General features: G+C 42.8%; 2 protein-coding genes across 3 annotated transcripts in view; one reads left to right on the top strand and one right to left on the bottom strand.

The window, feature by feature from the left end:
- The first annotated feature begins 2,769 nt into the window (after window positions 1-2,769).
- LOC132958231 (mucin-2-like) lies at window positions 2,770-8,381 on the top strand. Its single transcript, XM_061030943.1, has 4 exons — window positions 2,770-2,977; window positions 3,904-4,186; window positions 4,343-4,503; window positions 4,696-8,381. Exons 1-4 carry the CDS (start codon window positions 2,770-2,772, stop codon window positions 7,941-7,943), a joined length of 3,900 nt encoding a protein of 1,299 aa, XP_060886926.1. The 3' UTR covers window positions 7,944-8,381.
- Window positions 8,382-9,503: 1,122 nt separating this feature from the next.
- Window positions 9,504-11,741, bottom strand: part of slc10a7 (solute carrier family 10 member 7) — a 10,951-nt gene continuing 8,713 nt past the window's right edge. For both annotated transcript variants that reach the window (XM_061030942.1, XM_061030941.1), the window contains one exon: window positions 9,504-11,347. Coding sequence is in view for 1 of the 2 variants with exons in the window: in XM_061030941.1 (XP_060886924.1) it covers window positions 11,315-11,347 (33 nt within the window). In the remaining variant the exon portion in view is untranslated. The remainder of the gene's footprint in view (window positions 11,348-11,741) is intronic.

Raw genomic sequence — 11,741 nt, 5'->3', positions numbered from 1 at the left:
GTTCTGTGCAAACAGACAATGAAGTGTTATCTTATCTTAGATGCAATCCCTGCACGTCTAACGATGACAGCGACTTGAGGAGTGACGTGGGGACAAGAATTAAGAGATGAAAGATCAAGAGATCCTGGAGGGAGGCGGCCACAGCTGGTGTACATCCTGTTAGAGAGAAAGAGTGTGTGTGGTGTCTTAATCCCGTAGAAATAGACTCCTTAGAGAGGAGTCTCGCCTCCTCTTCAGCAGGGTAACACAACACCACAGCGCTGACATTCATATCCTGTCAGTTTCTGTGCTGTGTGGTTTCCCCTCAGCGCACGTTCAACTGTCAAACGCAAGAAGTATTACAAAACAGCCATAGTTTAACTTTTTGGATTCAAATATAGGCTCTCTTGAAATGGACATGTTTTCAGTTTCCCAAATTTAAAGGTGGTTAAAGATCTAAAGATGCCAAAAAAGTAAAAAAAAATATAAGCAGAAACCTCCAATGTTGAAAAATTAAACCAGTGTGGTAAAGTGTAAAAAAAAAGTGCAATTCCTTTAGTGTCCACTTGAGGCTTGCATCATCAGTTGTCAGGAGGCTTAAAGGAGCAGTATTTAATTCTGACTCCTAGTGTTTAACATGGGTACTGCAGTCTAAATTCTAAACATCATAGAGAGCTGTCTCCCCCCCCCCTCCTCTCTAGAGTCCATGCTCACACAGGTCACCATGTGGTGGACTCTGAAGCTTCAGTGTTTATCCAGCTCTGCATGGGTCTGTAAACCTTTCTGTGTTCTAACCTCTCTCCATTTTTCAAAAGCATCTCCAATATTGATCCTAGTTTGAGCACGTTTCTGCTCGTGGAGCTTATTAGAAACATGCAGAGGCTTTTTAGGTCGGGTACAATCACTTCTATCTGAACCACTTCTCTTGCCCGCTTCCATCTCTGCAACACTTGTTGACCTGATAACTGCTCTCATATCTGACAAACAGAGGGGCGTCCAAAACGGCCGTGTGGGGGGGGTCGCCTTAAAAGCGCCTGTGCCAACCTGCAGCTCTACATATTCTGGTTCTACGTCTCCCCCTCTCCCTCCGTATCCTGGACCCCTGAAATCCCTCCAAAACTTCCAGCTCATCCTCCTCACACACTTCAAACAAAGTCTGACCTCACACAGCATCACTGCTCGCTGCTGGGACTCAAAGGGGCCAGAGTCACTTTTCTCATTGAACAACGAACAACAAAACTAGAAGACTGAAAGAAAGAGATTCTTGAACTGAAGAAGAAAGTCCACAACATTTTCCCGACCCCCTGAAGGTTTCCACTCCCTAAGGTAAGGATGCTCATTGTTAAAATTCATCCAGCTGTCAGATTCAGCGCTAAAGCTTGATGATTAAGTTTTGTTTAGAAGAGATAACAATAAAGTCAATATAATTTAAAGACGAGAAAGAATAACCTGCAAATATTAATTTTGAGTTTATCGATGACTTGCCTAAGACATTTATAGATGATTGGATAATTCTTTGTAGATGTTTCTTATCATTTCATGCTAAATTGAAGACGTGGATGCTCAATTCACTGATGGTTTATGGATCATTTTCTTATGCAAATGAGAATAAAAATAGAAACAAATATAAGTGAATGGATTTAAATTCATGTTAATAGTCCATCACATGTACCTTATTTTTCTTTGTAAACAGTGAAAAGTGATGTTTTGAGACAACATGCTCGTCCTCAGATGTGTTTGTTTGGAAACAGACCGGAAGGTTCCACAATGGAGCCTCAAAGTTTGCATTTATTCAAATCTATCTGTGTAGATGGACGATAATTTGCTAACGCTAGTCAAACATGGCATGAAGCAGTAATGTGAGTAACTACACAAGAATCACAACAAAAGGGTCTCTCTTGTACAAACATGGCGTCATTTGTTACCTACACATAAAGAAGCACAAGGAAAAACTAAGAACACGCTGTCTAACCGTCACATGTAGGTCATGGACCCTACAATTCTACAATTCACTTAGCAGACTCTTTTATCCAAAGCGACGTACATCAGAGAGTAAGAACAACACAAGCAAGGATCTAGAAAAAAGGGAACAATGTCAGTAAGAGCAAACGATCAGCTTTGAGTCTGATTGGACACACAGGTGCTGACAGGAAGTGACCAGAGGCAAAGCACAACATTGAGGGCAGTTCTTGAGAGCTCTAATCAGTATAGAAACCATCTTATAAGTCGTCGTTATCAAACAAAAACCATCGTCATTACCATCATCATCATCAATAATATGGAGACCATCATCATTAAGTTAGTAGGTATTCATGAAAGAGCTGGGTCTTTAGCTTTTTCTTAAAGGTGCAGAGGGACTCTGCAGATCACATGGAGTTTGGAAGTTCATTCCACCACCGGGGGGCGACAGAGGAGAAGAGTCTAGTCAGAGACTTAGGACCCTGTTGTGAAGGTTGGATCAGACGCCTTTCATTGGCAGAGCGTAGTGGGGGGGGGGGGGGGGGGGGGATATGAGAGAGTTAAAGTAAGGAGGAGACGTTTCTGTCTCTGTTTTGTAAGCGAGCAGCAGAGTTTTAAATTTGATGCGAGCAGTAACTGGGAGCCAGTGTAAGGAGATGAACAGCGGAGTGACATGTGCTCTTTTAGGAAGGTCGTGCTGCTGCGTTTTGTATCATTGATCCTCCAACGGGCCTCTATGAAAAATAGCTTTTGTTTTTTACTGAAATGTACTATCAGTCAGACTCTGCCAATTGTCTCATCTCTCTCTCTCTACTTTTGATGTGTTCAGATATGCAGTCCACCCTCAGTTTCGGGTTGGTTGGCGTGGTCTTACTCACGTTGGCTACGCCTACACTGGCGTTCTCCCGCGGTGCTAGCAAAGCCTCCTGCCATGAAATGGTTCCAGGCCACATCCGCGCTCAACCTCAGGACCCGCAGCACAGCCACGTCACCCTGCGCACATCTGCCTCTTCTTACCTGCCTGGACAGCTAGTAACAGGTAGTAACCGTAAACATCAAACAAAGATTACTAACAATTAATTTAACTTTGCCAATCACACATTTATGTACAAGCAACTTGGTGATTTATATCTGAAGGGTAGGAGTGACTTCAGGTAGGTAACAAAACAATCAACAAGTTTGGTTTAAAACTTGCTAATCAAGTCAAAACCAAGCGGCCTCCGGTGTTGAAAAAGAAGACAGGGTGCATGTGCAAAAAAACTGCAGTTCCTAGAGTGTCCACTTGGGACAGGCTGCAAAAGCCAAGGACCACTCATCAGGTTCCATATTAAAATACTCACTTTCACAGCAGAAATAAACATGATTTCTGGTTAAAAAACAACACCCACCCTTAAGTCTCTTTACCGAATTTCCTTATTTGAAAAAATGGAGGGGTTGAACAGTTTTATAACTCATCTGTTTGGTTTATATCAAGGCTAAGAGATTTGCATAAACTAGCATAATTATAGGCTAGGCTAGGTTGACTGACAGGTGGGCGCTTCATAGCTGTTTGCCAGGAAACTAATGACCCACCTCAACTCCACCTCTTTGTAACTAGATCGACCAAAAGTTAGGTGAAGTCAGCATTTAAATCAAGGGGTCGCCATCATTCAGCTACAGCACGCCTCTTCAGACACCAGTGGGTGGCGTCACTGAGTCTACGTGGATGTTATATACAGTCTATGGTTGCAACACCTTTATTTGAGAATGGACATAAAAATCAGCAGTAGAAAGACAAAAACAGAAAGGTGCGGAAGAACATACCAAAAAGTTTCCTGGCTGAATTTGGATCAGGGACGCTCTTGTTAGAGGTCCACACTGAAAACCCCCCCTCGCTGAAATAACTGACTAAGATGTATCTTAAACTGTCTTCTAGCTTGTAACAATAAGAACTGTTCTAACTTATTAATGTACCTGTGTCTTCAGTAACTGTCCGAAGCTCTCGAAACTTCATGGGTTTCCTGCTCCAGGCTCGCAGGGTGGAGGGTGCCGGGTTCAGGGCTGATGTCCGGCCAAAGGTTGGGGTCAGGTTTAAGAGATTGGGCCAGGTGCTGGATGGTGGTTCCTGGGCCCTCACTCCCCCAAGCACACACGTGCTTCGCTGCTTCTCTGAGGGTGACACCCTTACTCATTCTGACAAACAGCTGAAGAGAAACCTCTCGTTTGTTTGGAAGGCTCCCGATGCACCCATTGGAGATGTTAAATTCTAGTATGTACGACCCTGCAAATTCAAGACTGTTATGATAACCAACAGTCCAATATTTAAAAAGGGGAATCATATTGTAATGTTTATGTTTGGTTTATTGCTTAAACATTTCTTATTTCAATTGCATCAATGCACAAACCTCCTTTTCTGTCATTCCAGTATCACAGTGGTGCAGTCTTACTTTGTATACTGGGCGGGAATTGAGTCTAAAGTGGTGCGTGATGGGAGCCGTAGTCCTTGGAATGGAAGTAGCATCACAGGAATGGACGGAGGGAATTTCAATTTTGCACAGCAGGAAGAAGAAGTTACTACTCTGCCAGGTAAGTAACATAACGCAAAACAAAATCTGTTTACCTAAAGTTTCAGGAAGAAGTTTCTATGGTGTTTTGTATGACGGGTCAAAAGTGCAATGACAGGACAAACTAAGCAATCTACAACGATATTTCTGCCTCAGTATCTACACCTTATAATAATGTTTAACATGCTCTACTCACATTTTGTCATCCTTATAGCTCTCCAAGTCCATGGAACATCAAACAACCAAACAAATGAGACAACCAGCCCTGCTACTACCCTAAGGCCCCCCACATTAACAACCAATAACAAATCTGAGGAACCACTAACAGAAGCAACTCAGCCAGTCTTGGAGATGAAATTTCCCGTAACTTTGGCGTCACTACGAGTTGACCATCCCTCAAATCAGGAGATCACTGAAAACAACATCGCTTTGACTTCTGCATCTCTTCAAAATGCAAACAAAGACAGTGACACTGACATCGACGCATCTTCAGGATCCCTCTCAAGAGTAACTGAAAAGGCAGGTACTAACACAGAAAGGCCTGTTACTACCTTAGGGTTATCCACGATAACAAAAAGAGGAACCCTAAGTTTTAAATCTAAGGAAGGACTTAGAGAAGCCCTTCTTCCGGACCTGGAGGTAAAAAGTTCTGCTACTTTGGCATACCTTGGTGTTGACCACCTCACAAATACAGAAGCTAATGAAAGGAGCACACCTAAGAATTTAGGATTACTTGGAAAACTAAGCACAGAAAGCGAGACTGGCACATATGCAACTTCAGAATCCCTTTCAGGTGTGACTGAGGAGGCAGAGACTGACGAAGGAAGCCCTGTTACTACCCTAGGGCCTTACTACCCTAGCAGCAATTCACAGGACAAACGTATAGTTGTCACTAGTCCAGTCTTTGAGATTAACAATTCAGCAACTTCAGCAACACTTAGAGTTGACTTGTTGACAAATCAGGCTGTCACTGAAAGGAAACCCCCCATGTACTTAGGATCTCTTCTAAATTCTAGCAAAGGAATTGCTCCTGACCCCTTTTCAACATCAGGATCACTCTCAAGTGTGACTAAAGAGACAGGCACTGACACAGGAAACTTTATTACTCAGACTGATGACCCCAAGAATTCTCTTTTCCCATTCAACCACCTTTCATTCACAGCCTCTTTATCCTCAGCTGAGGGTGGAGGGACGGAAGGTACGACCACATCTTTGCCCAACAACACAGAACAAAATTCAACCAACCCTCTTCCAAATGCTTCCCCCACCCCACTTAAGAATGGTGATATTGAAAGACAAGGGACATACTTAAATGATCCAACAGAGCCAACTGTTACTAAAACAAAAGATACAGTATTTAATCCTCAGACCAACACCACAGTTAAACCTTTAACCAATTATAACTTTCATGTCTCAAATCCTCCAAGATCAACATCCCAGAATCCAACAAAAGCAATCAAAGACAAAACTAGTTCAGTTAAATTCAAGACCCAGAGTACTTCCTCTCAGCCTTCAAAGATCAACATATCTGAGACTATTATAGATCAACCTAGGTATGAAATGGGTAGCCAATCCATGCCCCAGCACCAACATTTTTTTGTGTTTAACTCTGAGACTTCTTCAGCCAACCCTTTTCATCAGGATCAAACTTCTACATCCAAACCTCTTCTCCAAACCCAAACTGGTACCAGTCAAAACATTTCCTACTACAAGGCATTAACTAACACTATTCTCCAATCAAAATCTCCTTCCTTTCAGTCCACTCTCCGGGTCCACACAACAGAATCTTTTACCCAGGGGAAAACTCACCAGTTCTTTCCCAACAAAAACCTGAATGCTCAATCACCCTTTGAGCCTGTGAGTAATTCATCCAATCATCAATCTGAAAGTAGCCCATCTGTATCCGAAATTACCCAAAGCCAAACCAATCCACCTCACATTCAGTCTGAAACAAGTACACCTCTAAACAGCACTCCTGAACTTCAACCTTTGAGCAGTTTTCCTCATGCTGTTCCCCAAACAAACCCAACTCCAACCAAGGGTCAAGCTGACATTTCTCAGACAGACCAGTCCCAATCTGACAAAACACACAAAGCCTTAAGTAGCTCCCCACAACCATTGTCCCAGCCCAATTCTCCAACGGGTGCACTGAAAGTACCTACCAAAGAGTGGACCCAAACTCCATCCTCTGTAACTCCTCAGCCCTTTATGTCAAGGGTTGACCCAACCTTCACAATTGGTGAGCGTGAAGACGTCAAACATCCTCAGTCTAAGACAAAGATCAAAACCATGAGTCCAATCTTTGCCTCTAATTCCCCCAACAATCCTTTTCCAGTTTCAGTGTCTACCCACCGTAGTCCCAATACTCCTGGTTCAACCCAGAGATCCCCACAGTCTTCTCCCACCCAAGAATCTATCTTACCTTCTCCCTCTTCAACTGCCATGCAAAACCAACCAAAAACAGCTCCTTCCCTTTCTGCCCCCCCATCTCCTTCTCCAATCTCCATTCCTCCCCATTTTACCTCCGTGCAACCTTCCTCTCCTTCTTCTATGCCACCCTCTTTCAGTACGTCTGCTATACCTTCCTCAAAGTCCTCCAATAATCCATCACCTATAGCAGATTTAACTGCCTCTGCCTCTTCTCTCTCAACCTCAAACACAGGTTTGACCTTTTCATCTTCATCTTCTTCCACCATCTCCCCAGACATATCCTCCTCCTCTGCCATTGGCTCATTACATTCCTCCATTTCTCCTTCTTCCTCAACCCTGACTACTTCTCGATCAACAGCTTCTTTTCTGGGTTTCCCACCTTCCTCCAACTCATCTGCAACCCCATCTTCTTTAGAATCCGCCCAGACTACCACCCCTCACCCAGGACCTTCTCCAGCCCCCCGACGGTCCCTCGCATCAACCTCCACCCCTGTGCCTTCTCAACATCTCACCCTGGGCAAGAAGTTACGAATCCAGAACCATATTTCATCATCTTATTCTGATCCCAATCTCAACCAACCAACCCCTAGAACGGTGGTACACCCAAATCCTGAACCCCATCCAAACCAGGATCCAAATGTCAAACAAAATTTTGGCCGCAAGTTAAAACCAAACATTCCCAAAGCCGATACCAGACCAAAAGCCCCCTTGAATCCCTCTATTGCTCCAGGAAAGGAGGGGAAGTATCCAGACATTATACCCAGACACACTGCCTGGGAATTGGGCATGCTTCTGGGCTGCTCAGCTGGCTTGGGAATGGTCCTTGTGGTTGGGGTAAGGTACATATACCGTCAGGCCTGTGGTAAACGGACAGAGGTGTCATTTAACGACAGGGAGAGAGAGTATAGTAGAGGAGAGAGAGGCCTGATCCATGTCCAGGAGTGTGGAGATTTGGTGAGAGTTCAGAGAATCAGAGACAACAGTTTTGTTCTTCTGGCAGAGTATGATTTATTGGCCTCGCCTGGAGACTGAAATACAGACTACTTAAAGAAACAAAGCTAGTCTTGATACCAGGGCTAACGGAATAAAGAATCAATTAGCTTAATGCTTAATGAGGGCAATGTTGGTTGGCTGTTGTTGTGGTTCAAATAAGTTATTATTTGTGGCCATTCAGACTCACTAGGTAGCCAGTCTTTTTTGTGAAGAGTTACGCTAAAAAACCCAGATAAAAAGATCTTTGGTACCTGTAAAAGTATCTTTGGATCAGGGTAAGTTGACACACACCATTTGGTGGGAGCCATTTTTGATAAACTCTCAGTATATCTCAGAAAAATAGAATCATGCATTAACAAAAAAAATACGGCTAGAAACCCAAGGACTGTCAGGCCAGTTCTATTTCAGGACTAGGTGATACAATCCCTTGCAACCTGCATTAAACCTAAGATGATGTGAGTGGGGATGATCGTGCCTGCTGAGCAATAATTTACAAAGAATATTTGTATAAATCCAGTATTTGCATGTTGGGAGGTATAACCAGCATATTGAGATTGGGGGTTTGTATCACTGTGGTTCATGTGCATATACTTTTCCCCCCAAAGAATATTCATACTTCATGTTTATGTAAATTGTCATGTTAAAGGTAGAGTCAGTAGCAAGGTTTGATGCAGCTTGTAAAACACAACATTCAAACTGTGCCCCTCCTCCTGGGCTCATCGCTCCCAGAAGCTCACACTCACTGCAGGGTTATTGTGTACGTTTACTGCTTTACCTACACTGCAAACTACCTGAGAATATTTCATTTGTTGTACTGGAAAAGCTGTTAACTTAGCATAGCATAGGGGCTACTGACTCTATCTTTAAGTAATGGATGGACTTAGTAATAAAGCATATTTTTTTGTATTATACATGCTGTATTTCTTTATTTTGGCTCGTGTAGCTTGTGGTTTTAGGGATGGCAAGTGCTGGTTGGTGAGTTGTTTGAAATCACTTGGGTCTGGTTGTGTGTTAGAAGCGGCACAAAGCCTCTGGGGTCTGTTGGCAGGGCCGTCATGGTTTCATTTTGTCATAGCTTCATCCAAATGATGTGACAGAAACGCCATCTGTCCAAGAATACAGTTGGGTCAGTGAAATTAATATCCTGCCAATTCTTTCCCTGGAATCTGTCCACATTTGATCAAAGAACAAGAGCTTATTCCAATGTTTGTGTGTGTGTGTCCAATATGACCCCAAGGAGGAACATATAATGTGGTTTTATTTATCCTTACATACAGTGGAATAAGTAGTTAAAGAGAACGTAAAAACACAAGGTATAAGCGCTGTAGGCTCTAGAGGTGTAGCGTTAAATGTGTAGAACTGTGAAATTATAAATCTAGTAAACACTTTGTATATTCAACAAACACATCCATGCATTACTGGCATTATTGCAAACATACTCACATCCTTAATTCATGTTAATTATTCTCTGTTATAACAATGTCTTGAGTGTTTTGTTTTTTTAACCGCTTAAAGCGACAAAACTAACCTGATGTTTTTGCCCCATTTCAAAACGGTAGACCGTGGAAGAGTGTTGAAATCAAGAGACTAGTCTGCAGGTTTACTTTCTTCAACTCTTTTTTTAATATAAAGAAGTTAAAGAACAGACCCATACATATCTCAGTCAATATCTTTCCTCCCATAACACACTACAATCACACTGTAAACAGACAGACTGTGAACTCAGCTGTAACTGGGCGACCAATGGAATGACGTTTGTGCTTTAAAAGGTGACAATGAGCTCCAGTGATCATTTGTTAAAGATATGTTCATCTTTACTTAACGGGATAAATCACTTCTCTGTTGGTCAATAAAAATCAGTAACAAAAATGAGAGAAAACTGAACGATAACTGGACTGGAAATGGATGGACCAAAGAACAGCTGGAGGTGCATGATCACGTTGTTCGGTAACTGTTTGATGCATGAAGAACAATCGTCGCCAAAGAGTTGAACTTACACAACCGCTAGACCAAAGCAACACCTGATATGGCCGGTTTAAAGGCAAGAGTAATAAAAAACCTCTGCACATCCATTTCATTAAGACGGGTGCGTAAGAGAACAATGTGCCAAAACATTAATTGGAAATGTTTCAGTACTAGACCTTCATCAGTCAAACCATTTGAGGATAATGTGGAATACTGAAGGTACCGTGTGTGTGTGTGTGTGTGTGTGTGTGTGACCTCATCACTCACTTTCCTATTCAAAGCAGATGAACAGGACTAAACTGGGTTTTTATTCAAATACTCCTCTCTACTCTGAACTTTTAGTGTCATCCTTTTTCCACTTCTGCCCCTCGAAGGCACAAAGAAAACTCTGAACGCCCTGAAAGTCCCGTTTACAGGCCCCATGGCGCTCTGCTGTTTTTATTTATTTCACAAAGTGCTTCAGAGTGGAGCATCTGTCTCAGAGAACGTCTCCGGCTGAACGGCTTCCTGTCTCTAACGCTCATTAGAAGACATTTCAGCCGCTCACACGTCAATATATATATAGCACAGACATGTTTTGAGGAGCTCTGAGACTTATTTACACTGTTTGAAGAGGAGGAGGATATGTGACCCTTAAGAAAGTAAGAATGGTAAAGTAACATGCTAAAGCTATCTTCTATAACATCAATCAGATGTTCCCAAAACCGAGGATTTCCAGTCTGTCTGTTTTACTCTATTGGCAAGTTCATGCCTGAAATGTAACAAGGAAGCCCTTAAACAAAACCTCGTAAAGGAAGGTTCTGGTGAATCAGTATAGTACATAGTAAGGCTGCGTAATGAACAGAAATACTGATTGACACAGTCGGAACGGAAAATTGTCCGAGCGAATGTCGTAAAAACATGATGCGGTAAATATGCGTATTTGGTTTGTTATATTTCAGGAAGACTCCCTTCCTCAAAGTTCATTTAAAAAAAAAAAGCAACATTTTTTAAACTCAAAATCGTAACAGCCTCCTGATTACGCCGTGAATGTAACATCGTCCATGTTCGCAGGCAGTGAGTGCCTGAAGAAGAAGAAGAGTAGAAAACGTAGAAACAAGTGCGAAAAGTTGAAAAAAGAAGACGTCTGGTCCCAGATACTCCGCCGAGGTTTTTTTCCTCTCCTTGGTTTTGCAGGATTGTTCAGATACTTCATATAAAAATAGATGTTTGACTTTTCATTCTTTGAAGTATAAAAGAATTCATACGATGGAGTTTTTTTTTCACCGTCTCTGTAACGGAAAAGCATCGAGACGACTGGAGTGCCTCGCCCCCCCTCCCTCCATCGCACTGAGGTCTGAGTTGTGATAAGGCACGCACTACTTTATCCCTCCGCCGAGGTCCAGCCGTCACACCGCGGGCGTCGACACACGAGCAGCGAGAGCAAAAGTCTCTTTTCCGTCGGGTCAGATGGGCTGAAGAGTCGACAGTTTCACCGCCTGAGCAGAGAGAGAAGAAAAAGAACGTGTTACAGAGAGAGAGTATCAGGAGAGAAAGAGAGAGAATTAATCTGGTGCTTAAACAGGAGAGAACCCGCCACCTTCGCCACCATCACCGCCACCAACCAGAGAACGAGACAAATCATTTGTCTGACTGAAGGTCCCGCTAACAGGGTGGAGGTCTGAACGTGTACTGTACCTTCTGCCTACCCTGGAACTATTTCAATTCATCTTCCTGCAAAAAGCAAATTTCATATTTCTTACTAACGAGAAGTTTAACATGTTAGAGGAGCCTGAGGTGTAACGACGGTCCGTGCATTCACCTGAACTTCAGTTACCAGGTAAACGTTTGGATTTCATCTTTAAATGAAAAGAAATAAAAACACATGGAGGG

Source organism: Labrus mixtus, chromosome 23 (assembly GCF_963584025.1).
Source record: "Labrus mixtus chromosome 23, fLabMix1.1, whole genome shotgun sequence".
Classification (NCBI taxonomy): Eukaryota; Metazoa; Chordata; class Actinopteri; order Labriformes; family Labridae; genus Labrus; species Labrus mixtus.
Note: the sequence above shows the minus strand (reverse complement) of the source record. Positions and strands in the feature narration are given on the sequence as shown.

Coding starts and splice junctions, on each gene's coding strand:
- LOC132958231 (XM_061030943.1), top strand. CDS start 2,770: ATGCAGTCCACCCTCAGTTTCGGGTTGGTTGGCGTGGTCTTACTCACG. Junction 2,978..3,903: donor GCCTGGACAGCTAGTAACAG/GTAGTAACCGTA, acceptor CTGTGTCTTCAG/TAACTGTCCGAAGCTCTCGA. Junction 4,504..4,695: donor AGAAGTTACTACTCTGCCAG/GTAAGTAACATA, acceptor TCATCCTTATAG/CTCTCCAAGTCCATGGAACA.